We start from the raw sequence: 24,785 nt of genomic DNA on the forward strand, positions 1-24,785 counted from the left end.
CTGAAGGACTGTCTCGGGGGAGCAGGCCCTGCTCGGAACCCTGGCAGTCTCTGCAGGGAACGCTGCTGCCAAGGCCACTGTTGCCCCGCAGCTCCACGACTGCCTGAACCGTGACCATTTTCCAGCCAGTCTCCTAGGTGCAGAGGAACGCATGCTCAGATGTCACGACCAAGTGTGGCCCAGGACCACGCAGGCCAAACATGCTTTTGGCAGTTTTGTTGGGCTGCGTTTCCCCTGGAAGTTGCTTCTGTCATGTGACCATCTCTGAAACCCATGTTGAGTTTTGACACCAGACAATAATTGTACCTTGTTCATATTGCATCCCGACTGAAAGCCAAGGAGGGACGAGGTTCATTGGCTTGATGCCCACACTGTGGGTACGACTAGCGTTTGATATCCACGTGTGGATGGCTGTGAGGTGTACCCCACTCCTACCCACCATCCTGTCCCATGCTCATGTTTACCACAGCTGTACACACTCAAACCATGATTCTTTGGGCCAGATCCATAGCTCAGTAAGGTGCAGGAACTCATTTCTTGCTAAATGGATTACTCATTCTGACGTCAGAATGTGGGTTATGCCTTCTGTTGAGCAGCGGGGAGTCAAGCCACAAAGTCTAAAGTACACCTAAGCATTTCACATCTCACAGTGACCATGTTCCTGTGACTCACTGAAGGCAAGCTGCAGCCTTAAAGGAACAGGCACCCTGGGATCTTCTGCATGGCCACCTCTGGGGTCTCTCCAGCCCCTTACCTGTGACTTTCAACATGCATGTTAACAACGATAGATATTCACAGTGTATGAAGATGCTTTTTAAAAACAATTCCTTGTTTTGTGTTGTGAAGAGATATTTTCTGCTCCAAATAAATTTTTTGGTTGTTTTGAGGAAACATTGCACTCTGGCCCAGGCTGACCTAGAACTGACTTTGTAGTCTAGGCTGACTTTAAACTCATGATGATCCTTCTTCCTCAGCCTTCTGAGTGCTGGGATGACAGGCATGCACCACCATATCCAGCTTCAAAACAATTATTTTAAATACTTTATTTACTAAAGAGAGAGAATGGGCATGCCAGGACCTCTAGCCACTGCAAACGAACTCCAGACACATGTGCTACCTTGTGTATCTGGCTTTAGGTGGGTACTGGGGAATTGAACCTGGGTCCTTTGGCTTTGCAGCCAAGCACCATAACCACTACACTATCTTTCCATCTCTTGAGTTATTTTTTCATGTCTCACATATAAAGTATGTTTGAATTTTGTGTCTACTTCTTGAGCATCTCTGGTTTCTAGATATCCCAAGTTCATAAACAAGAAGACCAGATGTAGAACCCACTTCATTTTTTATTTTGCCCTGCCACCTTGAGGCAGCAGATCAGCACAGTAACTGCTAGCATTTCTTTTGCAAATACCCAAAAGGTTTGAAATGTCATTATTTGTTTGGATGTGAGTGTGTGTATGTATGCGTGTGCAAGCGTGCACACATCAGTGTGGGCTTTCTGTTTTCATGAACAATTTGCACTAGTTGGCAGACAGAGAAGACCACCTGGATGATTAACTCCTGAGCTCCTTGTAGCCCCTGTTGCCGACCAATCAAGTTCGAGTCCTACCGGCTGACATTTGTATATCCATTGTTTCAACAGGCCCATAATCGTCTTCTAAAGTCTCTTTTCTGATAACATGCACACAATCCAAAGTCAATTTGGGATGTATTCACCATTGCTGCAGTTTTCCATATAACTTCTAAACTTTCTGATCTCTCACTCGTCACAATTAACTAATCTACCATAACTTTAATACCTTAGCTTACTGAGTTCTGTGCTCCAGAACTCTTCAAAGTACTGTGACTACTCGATCAGAATGGGCCTTGTGTGGAGAAAGTCATGGAGGAGCCATGGCCTCCCGGTACGCTGGGTTGCACAGTGAAGTGGGGATTGGCAGGACGCCTCTGCAGGGACGCAGAATATAAGTAGTTTAGACTTCGTGGGCCATTCGGGTGCTGTCACAGTTACTCAACTGCAGTTCGAGCAGGAACGCAGTGGTAGGCAATAAGCAAAGAAATTAGCATGGCTAGACTCCAGTAAAACTTTATTTACAAAAACAGCCCAGGACCACAGCTTGCCAACTCCCTGAATTCTTTGGAGACATGTTTCAGTGGAAGAAGAGTTGTTCAGATTCTGAGTAGGAGCAGGAACATTTTCCAGCATCCAGTCAGTCCTATAGTAACATGTGGAAGACTGCTTGTACCAGGGTACATAATGCAGTTTTATCAGAAACAGAAGGGCTGGAGAGATGGCTTAGCAGTTAAGTGCTTGCCTGTGAAGCCTAAGGACCCCAGTTCAAGGCTCGATTCCCCAGGACCCATGTTGGCCAGATGCACATGGGGTTGCATGCGTCTGAAGTTTGTCTGCAGTAGCTGAAGGCCCTGGCGCGCCCATTCTCTCTCTCTCTTTCTCTCTCTCTCTCTCTCTCTCTGTCTATCTGCCTCTTTCTGTCTCTGTCACTCTCAAATAAATAAATAAAAATGAACAAAAAAAATTTTAATTGTTCTTAAAAAAAAAGAAACAGAAGCTCAGGGAATAAGATGAGATAAGCTTCATTTGCTTGAATAACAACACTCACAGCTCAGTGTATCAGGATGTGCAGCCCACATGAATCGCAAAGATCTGCGTGGTGCTCCAGCATAAAGAACAAGAGCTGTGGGCTGGAGAGATGGCTTAGCAGTTAAGGCGCATGCCTGTGAACCTTAAGGACTCAGGTTTGATTCTCCAGGTCCCATGTAAGTCAGATGCAAATGGTGGTGCATGTGTCTGGAGTTCGTTTGCCGTGGCTGGAAGCCCCGATACCCCCATTCTTACTCTCTTTCTCTCTTCTCTGATATAATAAATAAATAAATCTTTAAAAAAAAAAAGAACAAGAGCTATAAAGGACTTGTCAGATTTTTTTATTGGTAGTGTGGAAATAGCCAACAGTCATGTCCCCAGTGGAACAAAATCAATGTATTCAGTGACATTTAGCCCAGAAACATTCACTTTATATTAAAAATGTAAAGTGAAGCCAGGTATGGTGGCGCACGCCTTTAATCCCAGCACTCGGGAGGCTGAGGTAGGAGGATCACTGTGAGCTCAAGGCCTCCCTGAGACTACATAATGGATTCTAGGTCAGCCTGGGCTAGAGACCCTACCTCAAAACTACAACAACAACAAAAAAAAGCAAAGTGACTCAGTGATGACGCAGGTAGTCGCCTGGAAGACTTCGGTGGAATTTTTATAGGGTGATATCATGAGGGTATCTATCGTTGGAAATGTGCATGTTGAAAATCACAGGTAAGGCTGGAGAAATGCTCAGTGGCTAGAGGTGCTTGCTTGAAAAGCCTGACGTCCTGGGTTCAAGTACCCATTACCCACGCAAAACCAGATGCACAAAGTGGCATATGCATCTGGAGTTCATTTACAGTGGCAGAAGGCCCCAGCATGCCCATTCTCTCTGTCTCTTACTCTCTGTCTCTCACATTCTCACTCTTTTTTTTCTTTTCAATTTTTTTTTATTAACAACTTCCATGATTACAAAAATAAAAAACCACTCTCACTCTTGCTATCACTCTCTCTCTCAAATAAACGAATAAGCATATTTTTAAAGAAAATCACAATCAAGAAAAGTCCAGGCCAAAAGTCACGTTTATATGATTTCAGTCATGTAAAAATCAGTACACGTGAATTCTGTCATTTGAGATTGAGTCAACATTTATTGAGTAACAGACTACAATGATCAAGTTTCTCTCTAAGCAGTGGGAGCCCAGCAGTGATGACAATGAAGCTCCCTGCTCTCATGGATCCGGTGTTCTTATGAGAATGCAAAATGTGAGGGTCCCGGAGATTTTGACAGACATGAGCTGCGTTCTGGTGGAGAAGACAGTATGCAACCAGTGAGCCAAATTTATAGGAGACTAGAGGGTGCTCACAGACAGGAGCGGGAGGAAGGCTGCAGGTTGGCCCAGAGGCAGAGAGGCATGGGAGAAAGACGAGATATGACATGTTGGAAGAGACATATGGATTGGGTGGTGAAGAGCGCCCTGTGAGTAGGTGCCCTTTGATTTAATAGTTACATGAAATGAATGAGCTTGCAGTGTGTTTTCGGGGGGGGGGCAGTCATTCTCGATGGGTGGAGGGATCAGCAAGTTCAAAGGCCTGCGGGGACCCTGGAGGGTCCAAGGAACATCAGGAAGGCCACATGTGTGGAAATGAAGGGAAGAGTGGCAGGGATGAGGCAGAAGAGGAAATAGAGGGTGAAATCACATCCCGCCGGGTTAGTCATTCTAAGGATAAGATGAAGACATGGGAAAGCTTGCTGAAAAGGATATAAAATTCTTGTGTTGAGAACATGGCAAACATACAAGGAGCGTTGACGAAACATCGGCATGAACCAGGCAGCGCCACCCAGTGTTCCTGCTGCCGGCGCCCACCTGTCGCCAGAAGGGAGGTCCTTCCCACCTGTCACCAGAAGGGAGGTCCTTCCCACCTGTCACCAGAAGGGAGGTCCTTCCCACCTGTCGCCAGAAGGGAGGTCCTTCCGGGGCAGCGTCAGGTACATAGGAGTTGCTTCGGGCAGGTTGGTTAACTAACAATCAAAGCAAAATGTGAAGTCAAATTTGCTTCATGGGCACTTCTCTGTGGCACGGGCTCATCGTTGGTGCCCACAGTCATCTTCCCTACTCTTCTCATGGATGAATTAGAATTCTCAACATTTTTTAATTCAAATTTCAGTGGTGTACATTAAGTTGAAGTAGCAGAACCATAGAGATTCCACAGAGGCATTTTTTTTAGCTAACTTTTATGAATTAAAAGTACTGTTATTAGCCGGGTGTGGTGGCGCACGCCTTTAATCCCAGCACTCGGGAGGCAGAGGTAGGAGGATTGCCATGAGTTCAAGGCCACCCTGAGATGACATGGTTAATTCCAGGTCAGCCTGGACCAGAGTGAGACCCTACCTCAAAAAACAACAACAACAAAAAAGTACTGTTATTAAGCCAGGTGTGGTGGCACGCGCCTTTAATCCCAGCACTTGGGAGGCAGAGGTAGGAGGATCACCACGAGTTCAAGGCCACCCTGAGACTACATAGTGAATTCCAGGTCAGCCTGAGTCACAGTGAGACCCAGCCTCAAAAAACACAAACAAGAAAAGTACTATTATTGCCCTTTACTATTAAAAATCCTAAGATTGATGATAAATGAAATAATATTTATTTTTTAGGGAACAGCTTAATTCTTTACTGAAGACTTACAACATTTTCTATGAGAATCAAAAACATCTGCATATTTTATATGGACAGGTAAGTCCATTAAAGAAATGTGACAGTTCAATTCACAGAAAACCTGTGGGTTCCTGGATTCTTGCTCCAGGGCCCTCCATGGTTCCCCCCAAAGGCATCCAGGCAACCAGTGTGTGGTGGCGCACACCTTTAATCCCAGCACTCAGGAGGCAGAGATAGGAGGATTGCCATGAGTTTGAGGCCACCCTGAGAATACAGACTGAATTTCAGGTCAGCCTGTGCTAGAGTGAGATCCCACCTCAAACAAAACAAAACAAAAAAAAGTCTTTTTGAGGGGTGTACATGACATGCTTCTCTACAAAGTGAACTAAGGTATCCTTTTAATTCTCTCTCTCTTTTTTAGGTAGAGTCTTAATCTAGTCCAGGCTGACCTGGAATTCAGTATGGAGTCTCAGGCTGGCCTCGAACTCACAGCGCTCCACAGCTGGGATTAAAGGCGTGTGCCACCACACCAGGCCTCTTTCTTTCTTTTCTTTTTTTTTTTTTTAAATAAAATTTGATGTTTCATTTTCCAAAGGCCTGCCACTCAGTCTTCTTTCTAGAGGGCTCACTTACTATACTTACACTGTCTTTCTGCTCCAATGAGCATTGGAATTTTTATTTCTGATTTAAATCTTCAAGTTTGATGGTGCACGGTGGAATTTAGATCACCTTGATTTGGCACAAATCTACAATTTTGAAAGAAGAAAAAAAATTTAAACCCACTAGGCTTTAAAAGATTTCATTCAGTTGAGTATTTCACTAACATTCACACAAATGTAATCATATACTAAAGGAAATAACCAAGCTTTTTGTTTTTTCTTTTGGTTTTTCAAGGTAGGGTCTCACTCTAGCTCAGGCTGACCTGGAATTCACTATGTAGTCTCAGGGTGACCTCGAACTCGTGGTGATCCTCCTACCTCTGCCTCCCGAGTGCTGAGATTAAAGGCGTGCACCACCACACCCTGCTACCCAAGCTTTTTGTAAAGAAATACACCCAATTTCATAGCATTTCAGTCAAGGAAATACTAAGTAGTGATGGCTGCAAGTCATCTGTTGGATACCAGGATGAGGGAATCTTACATTCCCACCATGCAGAAGTGGAACATTAAAGTAGACAGAAACAAGCCCAAGGCCACACAGCGAGAAAACAGCATAGCCAGGGTTGAGCTCAAGATTGAGTTAATTATATTATCTGATAATTGCCTTTTAATAGTAATAGTAGTTAGTGGATTTTGTAATTTGACTTTTTTGTTTGTACATTTCCAACATTTCTATAACCACAATATATTACTTTAATAAAATAAAACATGATTTATATATAAAATAGAAGATAGTCTAGGAAATAAGTTATATGATGATATGCTTTGCTTTTTTAAAAAAATATTATTTTTATTTTATTTATTCATTTTGCAAAAGAGAGAGAGAGGCAGATAGAGAGAATGGGTGCGTCAGAGCATATAGCCACTGCAAACAAACTCAAGATGCATGCTCCCCCCATGCATCTGGCTTATGTGGGCACTGGGGAATCAAACGTAGGCCTGTTGGCTTCAGAAAAAAGTGCCTTAACTACTTTGTTTTTAATGTTAATTAATATAGCCACTAAGAACATTATAACATTATATATATGTGCATATATATATATATGTATATATATATGTATGTATAGATAGAGAGTAAGTCTTCATGTTTACTAGTTTTTCTTTAGTGCCTAAATGATATTTGCTTCTTTTTTTGTTATACTATTTCTAATTTAAAATAACTTCATCAAATGCTTTTAATTTTTTCATAAATATTCCTATAGTGTTTTATATTCTATGTTTATCCATTTGTTTGTTTTACATAAATTTGGGAGTCAAATTTGTCCTCCTTACTCAAATAGCTGCTAAGACTCTCAGGAGCTGTTCATTCTAATTTCTGGTTCAGTAGAGTTGTTACATCTGCTATAATTTCATTAAGTAGAATTAAATCAACAACATTCCACTTAACCTAGGAATCAGAGTTGGGAGAGCATTTTAGTACACTATGCCTATTGGAGGACATCCGATCAGGGGACTATTGTAGATTGCTTTGCAAGATATAGCCAGTTCAAAATTAGAATTGTCTTGCACATAAACTTAGAAACTAAACAATCCATCCGGGTAAATATTTCAGTTAAATGTTTTAAACTGTTGGCGTTGTTAAATCGCCTATGGACCGTATTTCTACATTCTTGGTTAAAGCATTTACTTGCTATAAATGATGCCACACAGTGATGGGAGCTATTGCTTTCTCCTAAGACTGAAGACGGGCAGCTAATTGTGGAAGGAATGCTGGACATTTTCTGGGGAGTGAAACGGCCTATCCAGCTCAAGATACAGGATGAGAGGCAGATCTCCTCGCTTTCTACATTGAAGTCGCTGGATGCCTTTTCCAGCAGAGGGTAAGCTATCTTTCATGCACTTTAATAGATGGTCTTCATATCTACTTTGAGGATATGTTCATTTAAAGAAGGGATTTATGCTTACAGGCAACCTCATATGATCCCCCAATGCAACCAATAAGACTGATGATTTACTTTAAGAACAAGATGCATCCTTTAGAAGGAGTGCTTGAACTCTGCTTAAAAAAAAAAAAAAAAAAAAACAAGATAGGAATGCACAAATTAGCTAGCAGATTTCACATTACTTAAGAGCGCATAGAAAAGTTCTCTGTGCAGCCAGCAGCTTTTGATTCATTTTCATTCTTTTTGCAAGCAAGCGCTTTTAACGGCTGAGCCATCTCCCCAGGCCTTTAATTCTTTTTGGCTCGTGAAAGCTTGGTAAGGCTGAAGCATGAGAGGAATATGTTAAGGAGATGGAAGAAAAGCAATTGTAATGTCACATTAAGCTATCGTTACTTTAATGGCTATCTGAAGATAGATTTTAACTTTTCATTCAAGCACTGATTTCAAACACGCTGAAATCTTGGTAAATTTCAAGAGCTCAGGTAGACGAAGAAATACTGGTGAGAAATATTGGTAATGCTCTTTCCTGTATCATTTCCAGTTATAAAATATTGCCTTTCCGAGGCATCCTCTGTAGAACCTATTTGCATTGTTCATTGTTTATAGAACATTGTTAGGTATTAATTACTGTTTTCATCACTAGAATGAAGAAATACTTAGAAAAGGCAGCTTCAGTGAGGAGAGATTTATTTTGGCTCACAGTTTCAGAAAATCCATCATGGTGGGGAAGGCGTGGTCGCCAAAGGGGTTCAGTCCATGGAAGGGGGAGCTTGGATTGCTCATGTCTTGGTGAATCAAAAACCAGTGAGCCCAGGCAGGAACCAAGAGCAAATATTATTTTCAAGGCCCACCGCTTGTTAAACCACTTCTGCTAGCTAGACCACAGTCTCAAAGACTCCACAACCCCCCAAAATAGCATCACCAGTTGGAAAGTGTACAGACATATGAGCTTGTAGTGGATCTTCCACATTGAAATCATAACAGCTAGAAAGCAATGAGATTTATCTCCTATTGTTTAAAATCACCAGGATAAAGAAACTATAAAAGCAGCATTGCCCTACCCTGGACATAGTAACAAGACTTCCTAAAACATCAGAAGTGTGTGTAGTGTATGAGGTCTTCTATGCACATAAATTAGCAGGAAGGAGATCCCATTCCGCACACATGCATGCCATGCTTCCCACCCCCCCTCTCTCTCTGTCTCTCTCTCTCTCCCTCTCTCTGTCTCTCTCTCTTCCTCCCTCTCTCTCTCTCTCTCTCTCTTTCTCTCTCTCTCTCTCTCTCTCTCTCACACACACACACACACACAATGTAGCATTCTGTTGTCGTTAACTATGAAGAGGACAGTGGTTTGAACCAGTTGAACTATTGGATGAGAAGGCGCAGCCCGGAATGGCTCCTCCTGGCTTCAGGCTCCCTGCCAAGTGCACAGCCAGCCTTAGGGACTTTGCTGTGTCTGTCCAGTCTTACATACTCTCTCTTCAGGTGACTCATGTAAATGCTGAACCTCGGTTCAATTGTGTAGAGAAATGGACCATAAAACACCTCCCATTTTTCTCTTTTCCTATCCTGGGCATCTGTGGGCAGAAGCAAAGGCATATGCACATGTGGGAGGCCAGATTTGGGGGTCTCTGGTGGACATGCATAATGGGGACGTGGACAGTGTGCTGAGCAGCAGAAAGGACTATGATCACGGGCCTGTCAGTTCAGCCTTTGAGGAAATAATTGGTCTTGTGCCAGTCTGTCTGAATTATGCTAGAAATGAGCTGCACTGAGGAAGTGCCAGGCAAATGGGAATGGTAGACACCTAAAAGTAAATCAGCTTAGTTGAGTTTTGTCCATTCAAGAATCCTTATGCAAATAATTCTGGGGGTAGCACTTTGACATGTCATATCTGGGCCAAATGTTTTCTTTTGGAATCTTTTCATTAATAAAAAGAAAAGAAAAGAAAAGAAAAAAGAGACTTATAGAGCATATTTTTGCTTATACTATTTTTCATTTCTATTTTTAAAGTCTTTTCATAATCAGTGTTGGCATATTTGGAGGAGTCATGGCAGAATAAGGGGGAGAGGCCGGGCAGGGACATATTTCAGTTGCATCAACAGTGTTGTTTATTCCTACTGGATGGGCGGGGAATGACTGCATCCCATTAGTCTATCAAATGTCTACCGCCATTTTATTTTCAACTCATTAGAAAAAAAAATCTTCTCTGGAGTTTAAATTTGGAAATGATATATGTCCTCAAGTTTGCATCAGAGCCACACAAAGGATTTGTGTGTGGACAAGTTAAAACTACTGAATATTAAAGTTTCTACCAGTTCCTTCTGGAAAAGTGTGCTGAATGCCCTTGAGCTCAGTCACATGTGCTCTTGTGTGGAAAGGTCCTCATGTTACACAATCCAGAGCTGAAAAATGGTTTGTTTTCAGCTAGAAATGGGGTGGGGGGAGATCCACGTCTAAGCCCCCATGTTTATGTGGCATCACTAAACTGTAAGAGACAGAGGGTTCAGCTGCCAGGGAGTCACCAAGAGTTTGTGGCTCACATTAGAGGCTGGTATCATGGGAAGTGTTGCATTATCCAAGATGAAATGGAATATGCTTAGTTGGCATTCCATCTTTTCCATTGCTACCCCTCTTTTTAGGGTAATTAAGCCTGACCCCTTTTAGTAGTAGTATTATAGAGTAGAGGAAATGCCCAGTTTTCTATACTATGTGAGTAGATTGTGAGTTGAGACCTGAAGAGTTCTCCTTTGAGTTTTTGTGACATTTATTTTAACTGACTATTCCAAATAGTAGTCTTTGCTGGACGCATTATTGATAAATGCATTGGGATTATGTTCTCTACCTCTTAGGGCTATCATGAAGCTCAAACAATAGATAGCTGAAAGGGACTTCAAAGGAATGCCAAGGTCGAGAGAAAAATGATCTTTTCTCACAAAGACTGCCACTAGTATTGATAGGCTTTCTTTTCTCCCATCAGAAACATTTGGGTAGAGTTAAGATCACAAATTTCCCTAGGGGTGAATATTGTGGGTTTATAGTATAACATATTTTATGAATGAAACCCATAAGTTTAGTGGGACTAACCCTTTCTATAAACGCTAGAGTCTATTTGTCCAGAAAAGCAGTGGACCGTCCCCCCCAGGAGTGCCTGACTTGTCACCAAATGAATACAGATGAAGGTGGTGATGGTGATTGTGATGACGATGGTGTCAGTGAAGACAAAGATGACTGTGATAATATTTAGATACACTGAGCCTTTAACTACATTCAGGGTATCATTTCAAGAATTTTACAGAAATTAACTCTGTAAATCCATCCAAAAGCCTTATCCTGTCTCATATTATGATTAGTCCCATTTTACAGATGAGGACATTGAGGTAAAGAGAAGTGTAGCCATTACTTTCTCTTGGAACAAAACACCTGACCAAAGGCAGTATTTGGGAGTAAAGGGTTGATTTTAATTTGCAGTCTGAGGGGAGGTTTCATCGTGGCATGACAGGGAAGTGGCTGGGCACCACATCTTGTCGCCGCACCTGGGAGGAAGTGAAGTTCTTCCTCTGTAAGCTGCCTTTTCCTGTGTTCAAGACCTGACAGATAGGTACCACATCTTACTATTTTAGGGCCACTTTACATCATTGTTTTGATGTTGTAGGTACTTGGTACATGTTAGTGCAATGAACAATTTATATACAAACTCCCCCAAAATACTGTGAGACCCCTTTATAACAGTGGCTCACCTTGGTTTCTGCCAATTTTATGTGCATATGCATTTAACAGCCTCTGTATATCCTTATGTTTGAATATTTGGCTGAATTATTATGCTAAGATGGGAGATACAGGATGTGTTGCAGAACACATACTGATCACTGGAATAAATAGAACTTTTGTAATGTCATCACAGATAATATATACACTACAGAGGCCCACAGCTACTATACGACGTTGTAACTCTGAGTGCCAGCACAGGCCTTAGTGCCCATGGAGTTACTCTCACCAGATCTTTGCTTTTCAGAAGAATGACTCGCTGGGGAGAATTTGATGACCTGTACCGCATTAGTGAGATGGACCCAGCTCAAATTCCAGTGTCTGAAAGAAGGAATTCCCAGGAAGGTCAGTATCTTAATAATGTGGAAAAAAAAATTTGAATCAATAAAAAAATGAAAGGAGCAAATTCTTCTAAGACTCTACATTCCATATTTCTCAAGAAATTTTCACTGGGTGTGTGGCACACGCCTTTAATCCCAGCACTTGGGAGGCAGAGGTAGGAGGATCACTGTGAGTTTGAGGCCACCCTGAGACTACATAGTGACTTCCAGGTCAACCTGAGCTAGAGTGAGACCCTGCCTTGAAAAACCAAAAGAAAAAAGAAGAAAGAAAGCAAGAAAGAAATTTTCTATGGCTTTACAGAGAAACTAAGGCTCAAAGTCCATCTTCTTAATAAATTTCTTTTTTTAATATTTTTTATTTTTATTTATTTATTTGACAGAGGGAAAGAGAGAAAGAAAGACAAAATGGGCATGCCAGGGTCTCCAGCCATTGCAAACGAATGCCAGAAACATGTGCCACCTTGTGCATCTGACTAACATGGAGCCTTGGGAATAGAACCTGGGTCCTTTAGCTCTGCAGGCAAACACCTTAACCACTAAGCCAACCCTTCAGCCCTCTTAAGAAATTTCTAACACACAAGCTAAGATGTTCCCAAGTCTGTCACTCATGACTACCACATGCACATGACAGCCTCCTCAGCTCAACCCGCTTCTGTCTAACCTCTGTGAGGGCACACTGACAAATCTACACTGTCTCCACTCTAACATGCTGAAATTCTGCATAATTCACCACCACCCCCAATAAAGTATGATTGGAAGAACAAAAACTTTAAACATGTGATCATCATCCCATGAAACATAATTTACTGGCAGAGTTTTCTCTCTGACCATCCTAGCTAGATAAGGTTTAGTAAGAAAATGCATAGCCAAGCAGTGTACAATAACATTTTTAAACATCCAGGGAATCAAAATCATCCTAAAATCAGTAAAAGTGTACCAGTGTCCCTGGGAGGTAAGGAGTTAGGCAGCGCAGTGACCCGGGCCTATGCTCTCTATTCTTCCCAGACCATCTGTCTCACCACAGCAGCACTCTGAAGCTACATGCGGAGGAAGAGCTGGAGTCGCCCTTGCTCTACAGAACCATGAGCGAGGCAGCCCTGGTGCGCAAAAGGACCAAGGTTCCAGTGACTGACAGAAAAGGCAGCCGGAACCAGAGGGCCTCCATCAATGGACACTTCTACAACCACGAAGTGAGTTATGGTCCTATGAGTGTGACTGGAAATGACGCGATCTGTTGCCATAACTTAAAAGTGTAAATAGTGATAATAATGGTCCATGTCTAGCACTTACCTGTCACTCCCTATGTGATAGCCACTAAACTAAGTCTTAAATTTGTTTTTGTTTGATTGCTTAACCTTTTTATTTTATTAGAGAGGGAGACTGAGAGAGAAAGTGAATATGGGCATACCAGGGACTCACACTACTGCAAATGAACCCCAGATGCATGAGCTGCCTGTGTATCTGACTCTACATGTAGTAGGGAATCAAACCTGGGCCTTCAGGCTTCACAGACAATTGCCTTTAATGCTGAGCCAACTTTCTGGACTCTTTAAGCTTTATTAAAGAGGACTTTTTACTATTAAGCTCATGCTAGCCTGAATGTTATTGATTCAAAAAGTTGTCATGTACCTCAGGGTGGCCTCCAACTCACCATCCTCCCGCTTCAACCTCCGGACTGCTGGGATTATAGACATATGCTAACCAGATGTAACTGTAAACAGGCCTTTAATGAATTATCTCATTGAGTCATTAATATTATCCTATAAAGTAGGTACCATTATGTTCTTCACATATAATTGAGGTTACAGAGTTAAGCAATTTGGTTTTTCAGGGCACCAGAACTTGAACTCAGATTTGTTTTATTCCAGAGCCCACGTTCTTAACCAGCATGATTGGCAGACTCCACCTCGCTGGCAGGCACCGAGCCACATGTGGGAAATGTGCAGACAAGTGCCAGTTTGAAGGGCAGAGCTTGGGCAGGGAGACCACCACAGCAATAGTGTTAAAATGCGCACGGGCTCCAAGTCAGGCCGGTTCAAAAGACATTTGAACATTTGCATGGAATTAAATGAAACTGGAGTCAAGGTGTGAGCACAGGGCCAGATACAAAGGAAGAACTGTCCACGTGAGCTGTATTGTCGATGGCTGAGAGAGCCCCAGCTCAGAGGGCAGGTATCTGTGCAAACTATATTCACAGAAGCTAGGAAACACTGCAAACAAAACACAAAGCCCAAAACCTACAGCACCTACCAATGAGCATACAGTAATAGGCATCAAGAACTTCACTGAGGGACTGGAGGATGGCTCAACAGTTAAAGGAGCTTGCTTGCCAAGCCTAAAGGCTCAGGATCAATTCCCCAGTAGCCACGTAAAGTCCAATGTGCAAAGTGGCACATGCATCTGGTATTCGTTTGCAGTGGCAGGAGACCCTGGTGCACCCATTCTCTCTCTCCCCTCCGTCTCTCCTCTCTCTCTCTCTCTCTCTCTCTCTCTCTCTCTCTCTCTCTTAAATATTTAAAAAACAGTTTCATTTCCAGGCGTGATGGTGCACACATTTAATCCCAGCACTCGGGAGGCAGAGGTAAAAGGATTACGGTGAGTTTGAGGCCAGCCTGAGACTACATAGTGAATTCCAGATCAGCCTGGGCTAGAGCGAGACCATACCTCAAAAAACAAAACAACAGGGCTGGAGAGATGGCTTAGCGGTTAAGCGCTTGCCTGTGAAGCCTAAGGACCCCGGTTCGAGGCTCAGTTCCCCAGGTCCCACGTTAGCCAGATGCACAAGGGGGCGCACGCGTCTGGAGTTCGTTTGCAGAGGCTGGAAGCCCTGGCGCGCCCATTCTCTCTCTCTCCCTCTCTCTGTCTTTCTCTCTGTGTCTGTCGCTCTCAAATAAATAAATAAAAAATTTATAAAGAAAAAAAAACAAAACAACAACAAAAATAGAAGAGTTTCATTGATACGTTTCATAAGTTGATATGTTTCACAAATGCATTTTTTTATCGTGAAATCTCTGATGATTTCATTCTTTTTTGTTTTGTTTTTGGTTGTTCCAAGATAGGGTCTCACTCTAGCCAAAGCTGACCTGGAACTCACTCTGTAGCCCCACACTGGTCTCAAACTCTCAGTAATCCTCCTATCTCAGTCTCCTGAGTGCTGGGATTAAAGGTGTGCACCACCCACCATACCTTGCCTGCCAATTTTGATAGTCTGTATATACCACCTACATTAAGGGATTAGAGTATAATCATTGAAGATAAAGTATAGTGAATAGGACTTGATCAGTGGTATATTGCTATGCTGCAGCAATAAACATTTTCTTAAAATTTTGTTTATTTTTATTTATTTGAGAGTGGCAGAGAGAGAGAAGAGGCAGAGTTGGGGGTGGGTAGAGAAAGAGAATGGGTGCGCCAGGGCCTCCAGCCACTGCAAACAGACTCCAGATGCATGAGCCCCCTTGTGCACCTGGCTAATGTGGGTCCTGAGGAATCGAGCCTGGAACCAAGGTCCTTAGACTTCACAGGCAAGTGCTTAACCACTAAGGCATCTCTCTAGCCCAACAATAAATATTTTTATAATCTGGTTTTGCTGTGTGTTTTGGCCAACACAATTTACATGAAAAGATGTGATTTTAGGGGCTGAAGAGATAGCTTAGCAGCTAAGGCATTAGCCTATGAAACCAAAGGACCCAGGTTCGATTCCCCAGTACCATGTAAGCCAGATGCACAAGGTAGTGCATGTGTCTGGAGTTCGTTTGCAGTGGCTGAAGGCCCTGGTGCTCCCATTCCCACTCTCTCTGAAATAAATAAGTTAATTAAATAACTTAAAGAGAATATTATTTTTTAAATGTGATTTTAAGGCTGAGGAGCTGGCTCAGTGGGTAAGGTGCTCATCACATGTGCTGGCGTGCCCTAGCTCATGCATCCACACCCCACGTGTGCCGCGATAGCCGCGTGCCCTGCCCGTGCTCTGGCGCACACGCTCCGTGTCCCCGTGTGTGAGTGGTCAGCTGTGGTCACCTCCAGGTGCTGCTTCCCACTCTCCACTCACTGCTCTTTCTGTGTCACTTAAACACTCTTTGGAATAATATTTTCAGGAATTATATATTCTGCTCATGTTAAGTGCAATATAACGCCTACTGTTAGTTTGATATTACTTTAAGAATTCATGACTTTTTCTGTTCTAGACCTCCGTTTTCACTCCAGCTTTTGGGTCAGAAACTAAGGTCAGAATAAACAGTAACATGAGGACTGAAGAAGTAATAAAGCAACTTCTCCAAAAATTTAAGGTAATCTTCATCACAAATATCTTGACTATTTACTTAACCATGGACACATAAATGCACTCTTCTGGACAAAGAAAAAAATATATCTGTGGGAACAAATTAGATGCTCACTTTAGAAGGATTGGAACTCCTTCCTTCAGAGCCACTGTGCCCTGGGAAAGCACACTGTTCTCAGGAGAGTGAATGACTTTAGTTTTGAAAGTGGCAAAGGCAAGGGAGGCGCATGCACGGGATTTGGGTCTGACCGGCTTAGACTGCATCTCACTGAAGAAGCGACCATGTATGTCACTCTTTCTTTTCACGCACAGATGGAGAACAGCCCCCAAGACTTCGCTCTGTACATCATTTTTGCAACAGGAGGTAAGAAACCTTGATGGCCCATACCTGCTCACTTCACTCACAAAACAGGAAAGGGAAGGGAAGGAAAGGGAGTGAGGAGAGGAAGAGAGAGAAGGGCGGGAAGAGGGGAGGAGAAGGGGAGAAGGGAGGGGAGGGTAAGGGAAGGGAAGGGAAGGGAGGGAAGGGGAGGGGAGGGGAGGGGAGGGGAGGGGAGGGGAGGGGAGGGGGAGGGGAGGGGAGAGGAGAGGAGAGGAGAGGAGAGGAGAGGAGAGGAGAGGAGAGGAGAGGAGAGGAGAGGAGAGGAGAGGAGAGGAGAGGAGAGGAGAGGAGAGGAGAGGAGAGGAGAGGAGAGGAGAGGAGAGGAGAGGAGAGGAGAGGAGAGGAGAGGAGAGGAGAGGAGAGGAGAGGAGAGGAGAGGAGAGGAGAGGAAAAAGAAAAGGAAGAAGCTGATGGCTCAGTGGTCAAAGGCTCTTGCTTGCAGTGTCTGCCAGCCTGGGTTTAATTCCCCAGTGCCCATGCAGAGCCAGATGCACTAAGTGGCACATACATCTGGAGTTTGTTTGCAGTGGCGGGACACCCTGGCATCTTCTCTTTCTCTCTCCCTCTCTTTCTCTTTCTCTCTGTCTGACTCTTTCTATATGTCTGTTGCTCAAATAGATAAAAATAATTTTAAAAAGAAACAGAAAGAGGAAAAGAAAGAAAGAAATGGGGAAAGGCTTTTCTTGTTGCTTTTGTGCACAGGTTTTCAGTTTGAGAGTAAGATCAAACCAAGCATGCTAAGCCTCTACTTGACCCTTGAGCCACACCCCAGCCCTTTGAAATAGGACATTGTTTTATACCCAGCAATTGCAGAGAAAGCTAACCTAAGAATAACGCATCTTGAAACTTTGCTTGTTCGCCAGACTTTAAGTAGCTGAGCGGTGATGGGAACTCTTGGAATCCAAGGCTCTGAGGAGGGTTAGGCCTGTGTCTGCTCCCTTCTGCACCCGCAATCCTTCCTGCCTTTCCCTCCTCACCCCAGCTCTGAGGAGAGCCGTCCCTGGCTATCGCTTCTTCCCAACCTCATTATTGCCCTGCCCTGCTCCTCACTGCACCCCCCACACGGGACCCTGCTCTCTCCCTCAGCAAGAGTATTTCTAACTTGCTGGGGACCATCTGGGAACGGATATTCCCAGTAAAAGGGGAGCTATGGGGCATGAGGCAGCGTCATGAAAACAAGGAGCTTGGTCAGGTCAACAGAGGAACAAGCTAAGCGTATAAAACCAAACTGGCGTTAAAGTACAGGTCAAAAGAGGGTTGTGGTGGCTGAGAAGGGGAGGAGACCTGTCAGGTCCTGCTGCTTCGGAACTGCCACGAAATGAAGTGAGCCGCTCAGCGTGGAAAGAGCAAGGGGTCTGTCCTGCAAGTCACGGGGAGCTTTCCTCAAGACCTCCTCTCAGCGTTCCTCCTGGACTCGGGTGGTCCCTGGAAGTCATGGGAGCTTTCCTCAAGACCTCCTCTCAGCGTTCCTCCTGGACTCGGGTGGTCCCTGGAAGTCATGGGAGCTTTCCTCAAGACCTCCTCTCAGCGTTCCTCCTGGACTCAGGTGGTCCCTGGAAGTCATGGGAGCTTTCCTCAAGACCTCCTCTCAGCGTTCCTCCTGGACTCAGGTGGTCCCTGGAAGTCATGGGGAGCTTTCCTCAAGACCTCCTCTCAGCGTTCCTCCTGGACTCAGGTGGTCCCTGGAAGTCATGGGGAGCTTTCCTCAAGACTCCTCTCAGCGTTCCTCCTGGGATTCAGGTGGTCCCTGGAAGTCATGGGGAGCTTTCCTCCCGAGACTCAGGTGGTCCAGGAGTGAGACTGTCTGGCTGTTCTGAGAAGAGAAGTAAGAGGGGGGGAAGAGTGAGGAAAGAACATGACACTGATTGATTGATTTTTATGTGTATTTTTAATAAAAAAGAAATCCCATGTGTGAAACTACTTTGGTGGAATGCTATAAATATTTTTTGTTGCTGTGGAAGTATTATTATAACTTTTGGAGATTTGAAATTCTTGGAAAACATCAGCTTATTATTTTATTTACATAGCTGAGTGGATGAAACCCACAGATAAGTGAAATCAGAAGAAGAGTTGATCTCATGGACATTTTGTGTATATATCCTAATTCTTACAGTGGCCCAGAATTGAATGTGAGGTGAAAGATGGAACAATTCAGGACAATTACAAAGTTTTGGACTGGAACAACTGGAAAAAATTAGAATTATTTTAAGTGAACTTGGAAATACATATTTGTTTATAAGTACATTGACATTATAAAGAATTGAGGCTTTAAGATAACTTACTAAAAAGCATAAGTAGAACTAGAGATTTGTGCAAATGATCTAATAAAAACAAGTTTGAATTCTTTGAAGTATTAAGTCAAACTGCATATTACGAGAAATAAATTCACTTATTGATTAAAGGTTCTTTCTTTTTCTTTTTTTTCATTTATTATTATTATTATTATTATTATTATTATTATTATTATTATTATTGGTTTGCCAAGATAGGGTCTCATTCTAGCTCAGGCTGACCTGGAATTCACTATGTAGTCTCAGGGTGGCCTTGAACTCAATGGTGATCCTCCTACCTCTGCCTCCCAAGTGCTGGGATTAAAGGTGTGCACCACCACGCCTGGCAAAGGTTTTCATTTGTAAATTTCAGTGTATAGTAACCTCCCCTTAGCGGTCTGACTTTCCTTCACTCACTTAAGGCCAACCACAGTCCAAAAATACTGAATGGAAATTTCTAGAAACAAACAATCCATCAGCTTTAAAGTGTGTACCATTCAGAACATAGAGATGGGCTCTCTCATCCTATCTCTCACTGTTCCACCCTAGATGTGATTCGTCCCTTTGTCCATCCATCCTACCCACATTGTCACTTTGTCACCTCTTGTGAGATTGACTGGTGAAGTAGCATGTGTCTCAAATAACGGGGCTTGTTGTTGTCATTGTTGTTTTAGTAATGGCTTCAAAGTGTAAAAGATGCAATGCTGACAATTTTTTTTAACAAAGTGTTATTATAGTTGCATTTTACTAGTAGTTATGGAACTTCTTACTGTGACTAACATAAATTAAACTGTATCAGAGCCATAGAAAAACATTTGTATAGGAAAAAATGAATGTATAGGGTCCAATACCACCTGTAACTCCATGTCCACTGGGGTCTCAGAATATGTCCCCCATGGATAAAAGGGCACCACTCTACCTTTTTCTTCAAAATTAATGAAAGAAAATAAATGAGGGCTGGAGAGATGGCTGAGCAGTTAAGGTACTTGCCTGTAAAGCCCAAGGACCCAGGTTCAATTCTCCAGTACCCACATAAAGCCATATGCACAAAGTGGCACATGCATCTGGAGTTCGTCTACAATGTCTAGAGGCCCTGGCACTCCCATTCTCTCCTCCCCCCAATAAATAGACATTTTTTAAAAAGGAAGAATGGAACAGGGTGAAAAAAAATAAGTGAGAAAATTCTCCTTTTGCTGTGGAATAAACTACTTACTGTGGTTGCCTTGTTTCCTTGCAGAGCAGAGACGGCTCAAGAAGACGGACGTTCCTCTGCTGCAGAGACTCCTGCAAGGGCCTTCCAAGAACAACGCTCGCATCTTCCTCATGGATAAAGATGCAGAAGAAATCAGCAGTGACGTATGCACACCCTCCATCCAACTCTGCCTTTGCATCCGCCTTCTGGCTCGGCACTTCCTACATAAAATTCTGTTTTCTCGTCTGTTATGTTGTTCCTTTCACAGGTGGCACAATACATCAACTTTCACTTCTCTCTCTTGGAATCCATTCTTCAAAGATTGCATGAGGAAGAAAAACGAGAGATCGAGAGAATAATAGCAAAGTAAGTCCAGAGAATGTGCAGGGTCCTTCAGTAGATACAGTACACCCTGCGTGTCCCATGCTTAATACTTTTTCGGTCCTTTTTTAGATTCAATACCGAAAAGGCCATTATCCTGAAATGTCTTCAACGTAAACAGGGAGTAAGAACGGAGACAACAGTTTAGCAGCACAAACCTCAAGACTCACACATTCCGACAGAGTTGGAGATATTATTGGATGAATGCTTACAGTGTGTACTTGCATTTAAATCTATGTGGTCTTGCATCCATAGAAAGAAATAAATGCCAAAATGTGTGTGCCTCTTTGGAAGACTAGGTGAACGATGGTTCACAGTTGGACTGAAATGAGATTGAATTTAGTTTCAGTAACTGAAAGACACTTGGATACTGTGTATTCCAAATATCTTTTGTGGTAAATCCTGGATGAACTCATTTTGAAGTGGCCTCTTTGACATCACTTGTTTGAGCTGAACTCTCAGGAGCATGGAGACAGCATCTACTGACGAAGAATGACCGGAAATAAAAACATCCAGTTCCTGAAATCAACCAGATGCTCACTCCAATGGTGACTTTTCATAACTCCTTGAACACTCTGGCACTTTCCTAAAATCTAGAGATGTTTTTCTATGAGTTGATCACTTCTAGCTCTCTGTAATACCAGAGGTGTTTGTCCTGAGGGAATAAAATTTCGAGACTCTGTAAAGAAATCCAATTTCTAATTTTCTCAATCTGGACCCCTTTTTGTTTCTCTCACTATGTTCTACTGATGTTTTCAAGCTGTTTTTAAGTTTATTTAAAAGTTAGTTGTATTCATTTTCTTTCTTTATTTTTGCAAACAAATATACCACAGAGAATTAATGCATTGCATTAGCTACAGGGATACATGGCTACAAATACCCAGTTGTTGCTGAATGATTAAAATGATGATCAGAGCTGTTGTGTGAGCCGGCAGTGTGTGCTGCATCCTTGTTACTCTGTAAGACATGCTCAGGGTATTTCCCAGTCTGCTGACTCATTTGGAAGAAATATTTTCAATTTCATTTATAAACTTTATATTAACATGGAGTTTTATATAACATTTTTCCATCCCCAAACTACTTCCATTTACATCCTGCATCAGAATTGTGTGAATTATCCCATCACATAACTCTACTAAGCAATAAGTTTGTGTGTAATAAGCCCAGTGGAAGATTAGCAATGTTAAAATATGAAAGATTTTTCAGAAAAAAACTTTTAATGCTCAGCATCACCCAAACCCAAACTGGATAAAAGTGGTAGGATAGACTTTCCTGGCCCAGGAAGTTTACTGAGAAAAGAGATTTGTACTTTTAATCATATCGACAAATAAAAACATGGTTTCACCTTAATAAAATAATGCAAGTGTAAAAGTTAAAATTCGGGATTCTTATACAAAATATAACAGTACATTAAGTATCTTTCACAGACATACCAAAAGATCAGTTTTTAATATACTGGAAGTCTATCCAGACATGGTAACACATCCCTGTTACCAACACTCAGGAGGCTGAGGCAGGAAGATTTCTGCAAATTGAAGGCCAGCCTAGGCTACCTCATGAGTTCCAGGCCAGCCTGTGCTCCAGAGTGAGACTCTGTCTATATATGGTCCACAAATGGCATACAAAACACACCAAGTCTCCCATAGTAAAGAAAAAGTAGATGATATTAAAAGAAAACTCATGGGCTGAAGAGATGGCTTAGCGGTTAAGGCATTTGCCTGCAAAGCCAGAGGACTCAGGTTTGATTCCCTAGAACCCACATAAGCCAGATGTGCAAGGTGGTATATGTGTCTGGAATTCCTTTGCAGTGGCTAGAGGCCCTGGCATACCCATTCTTTCTCTCTAACTGCCTCTCTCTCTCTCTCTCTCTCTCTAATAAATAAATAAAAACTTAAAAAAGAAAACTCATTAGTGAAAAAGTGACCACTAAGCATATGAAAGCAGCAGTGTCTTAACACTGGCCGCTGTTTTCAGCCGTACAGAGAAGCTCGGCCGTAACTTCAGAATCCTCAAGTGTAACAATAACACTGAGTAAAAATGCAGAGCAAACTCCAGCTGAGGGATCCTAACAGCAAACTTGGAATAGGGGAGTGTGTGGCCCCAGCCCGTGACTGGGCTCGCTGGGCTGGGCAAGAAGGCCCAGGGCCACCCTTGCCAGCACTCTCCAGTGTGGAAGAGCTAAGGCGGGCGATCCCATGTACAAAGGGTCCTGGGGATTTGTTAAAGACAAGACACAAATTGGATTCTGGGTGCTGCTGAGCTGGGCACTGGCTCTGCGGCAGGGACCTGGTGCAGGGCTTGTTTGGTATGGACAGGGCCGGCCGAGGTCAGGCGGGAGGCTCAGCGGAGAGCCAGCGCACACAGGCGACGGCGGCTCTGGGGGAGAGCATGCGGACCACAGCCGGTCCAGCAGAGGGGCAGGAGCACAGTGGGCTCCGGGTCCTACCACGGCTGAACCAAAAGCTGGAGAAGCAGGTCCAGGAACAAACGCAGGAGAAGCCGCACCTTCCAAGGCTACTAGCCCCAGAGAAAGGAAAACTTCCTGTCTGCAGGGCCCTGGTCTGGCCGCCCCTGGGAAACACCAGACTCCCCTTTGCTCCTGCAATGCTCCTCTCGCGCCCTCTGCTGGCGAGACGTAACATCAAGCAAGCTGGGAAGGAGACATTAAGAGGGGCGATGGCTCAGCCTCTAAATCCCCACTCAAGATGGAGGTAGAAGGATGTCCGTGAGTTCGATGCCAGCCTGGAATACAAAGTTCCAGTTAGCCTAGCTAGAGTAAGAGTCTATTTTAAAAATACCTACAGAGAGTGATGGGAGAGTATTATGATCAGAATACATTAGGTATATGTATAAAATTGTCAATGAAAAAGTATAAAGAGGACTGGAGAAATGGCTTAGAGGTTACGGCACTTACCCGCAAAGCTAAAGGACCCAGGTTCAACCCTCTAGGTCCTACATAAGCCAGATGAACAAGGTGGCACATGTATCTGGAGTTAATTTGCAGTGGATGAATGTCCTACTGTGCCCATTCTCTCTCTCCACCCCCCATATCTATCTATCTGCTTCTTTCTCGCAAACAAATAAATTATAAAAGGAGGAGCTCATCTTCATTTCTGCAGAGCAGAAAATCTAGAGGTGAGAAACAATAAAATGACTAGCATGTCAACACGAAAAAGCTCTGTTCGCAAAGATGAATAAGTGGGCTGCAACAACTTACAGAAATACAAATGGATATAATTTTTCTTGAAGATAAGCTGGTAGTAATATTTACCCTCTCACCCTCCCTGCCTGTGGGACTTTATCACATGGGAATCAGCAATACAAAAACGTTCTGCAAGGATGTGTGGTGATACTGCCGCTCACTATGACAAAAGGAAGTAAAACAGTTCAATTAAAAAAAAATGACTCAAAAAGGAAAGAAACAGGTGCTCAGAGGATGTCACATACAGTCATTAGAATTGTGTTTCCAAATAAGTTTTAATTATAGGGCTAAATTCTACACGTTGCAAAATTTTCATTTCCCATAAGATTTATGTGTTTGTTGTGCTTTACTAAATTTTTACATAGCCTCACCAGCCAAGATCCACACCTTAGCTATGTGTGGATTGTACAGCTATGGGTGGTTCATGCTTTTCTAATTTCTACATAGTTAATAAGTGCTTCACAATGGATCTATCACTTTTCACATCAGGAAATAGACAAGTTGTGATTTGAAAGTTCTCAACAGTAACAAGTCTGGAGTTAGATGCAAAATATTTACATTAATTATTCCAATGAGACGTTGGCTTCACTTCTCTGACAAAGTGGCTGATACGTGTCCTTCCTTAATCTTCTTTGCTTACGAGGGCGTTGGACTTAACGCTGTCTTTTACTTTATTTTCAATTGAAAATAGTGCCGCACGTCTGTGGGTCACTGTGATGGTCTGTGTGCTCACCGTGGAATGATTAAACCGAGCTCCCGAGTCTCTCCGTCACCTCTTCTCCCTCTGCTCAGAACATTAGAGTCGACTCTGGTAGCAATGGGTGATGTGCTGCGGACACTCAGGAAAGCCAGAGGGGGAGCGCAGGGCTTTGGAAATTAGAGCACAGAAATGACTGTGCCCAGGCCGACCGGGACTTGTGGCAGTGCTTGGACCTCAGCCCTCGAGTGCTGGATTAAGGGCCCGGCCCTGCATGTTAGTTATTCAAATGAAAATCAGCAGTGGCCTCCCAGTCAGAGGTGAAGCCCCCTTCAGCTAACATGAGAAGGGACCCCCGCGTGCCCTTGCTGAGGTGTGTTCACAGGTGTGCACACGCACCCAGGCTGCTCTCTGCCACCGGCAGGTGGACTCTGGGGGCAGTGCCCCAGACAGGCCAGCAGGGGCCGAGCGCGCACGAGGG

The 24,785-nt window shown here is 43.3% G+C and overlaps 1 protein-coding gene across 10 annotated transcripts in view; it reads left to right on the forward strand.

Annotated features, from left to right (window-relative positions):
- Positions 1-21,320, forward strand: part of Rassf6 (Ras association domain family member 6) — a 42,250-nt gene extending 20,930 nt beyond the window's left edge. For 2 of the 10 annotated variants that reach the window (XM_045161808.1, XM_045161807.1), the window contains exons 3-9: positions 5,250-5,328; positions 7,587-7,729; positions 11,793-11,905; positions 12,907-13,091; positions 16,086-16,187; positions 16,493-16,544; positions 17,803-18,963. In XM_045161808.1, coding sequence (XP_045017743.1) covers positions 5,250-5,328; positions 7,587-7,729; positions 11,793-11,905; positions 12,907-13,091; positions 16,086-16,187; positions 16,493-16,544; positions 17,803-18,431 — 1,303 coding nt within the window. In that variant the 3' untranslated portion in view covers positions 18,432-18,963. Of the gene's footprint in view, positions 1-5,249; positions 5,329-7,586; positions 7,730-11,792; positions 11,906-12,906; positions 13,092-16,085; positions 16,188-16,492; positions 16,545-17,264; positions 18,964-20,069; positions 20,189-20,292; positions 20,391-20,477 lie in introns of those variants that run through there. The other 8 variants (XM_045161814.1, XM_045161813.1, XM_045161815.1 and 5 more) reach the window with 7 other exon arrangements.
- Positions 21,321-24,785: the final 3,465 nt, after the last annotated feature.

This window comes from Jaculus jaculus, chromosome 11, assembly GCF_020740685.1.
Source record: "Jaculus jaculus isolate mJacJac1 chromosome 11, mJacJac1.mat.Y.cur, whole genome shotgun sequence".
In the NCBI taxonomy this organism is placed as follows: Eukaryota; Metazoa; Chordata; class Mammalia; order Rodentia; family Dipodidae; genus Jaculus; species Jaculus jaculus.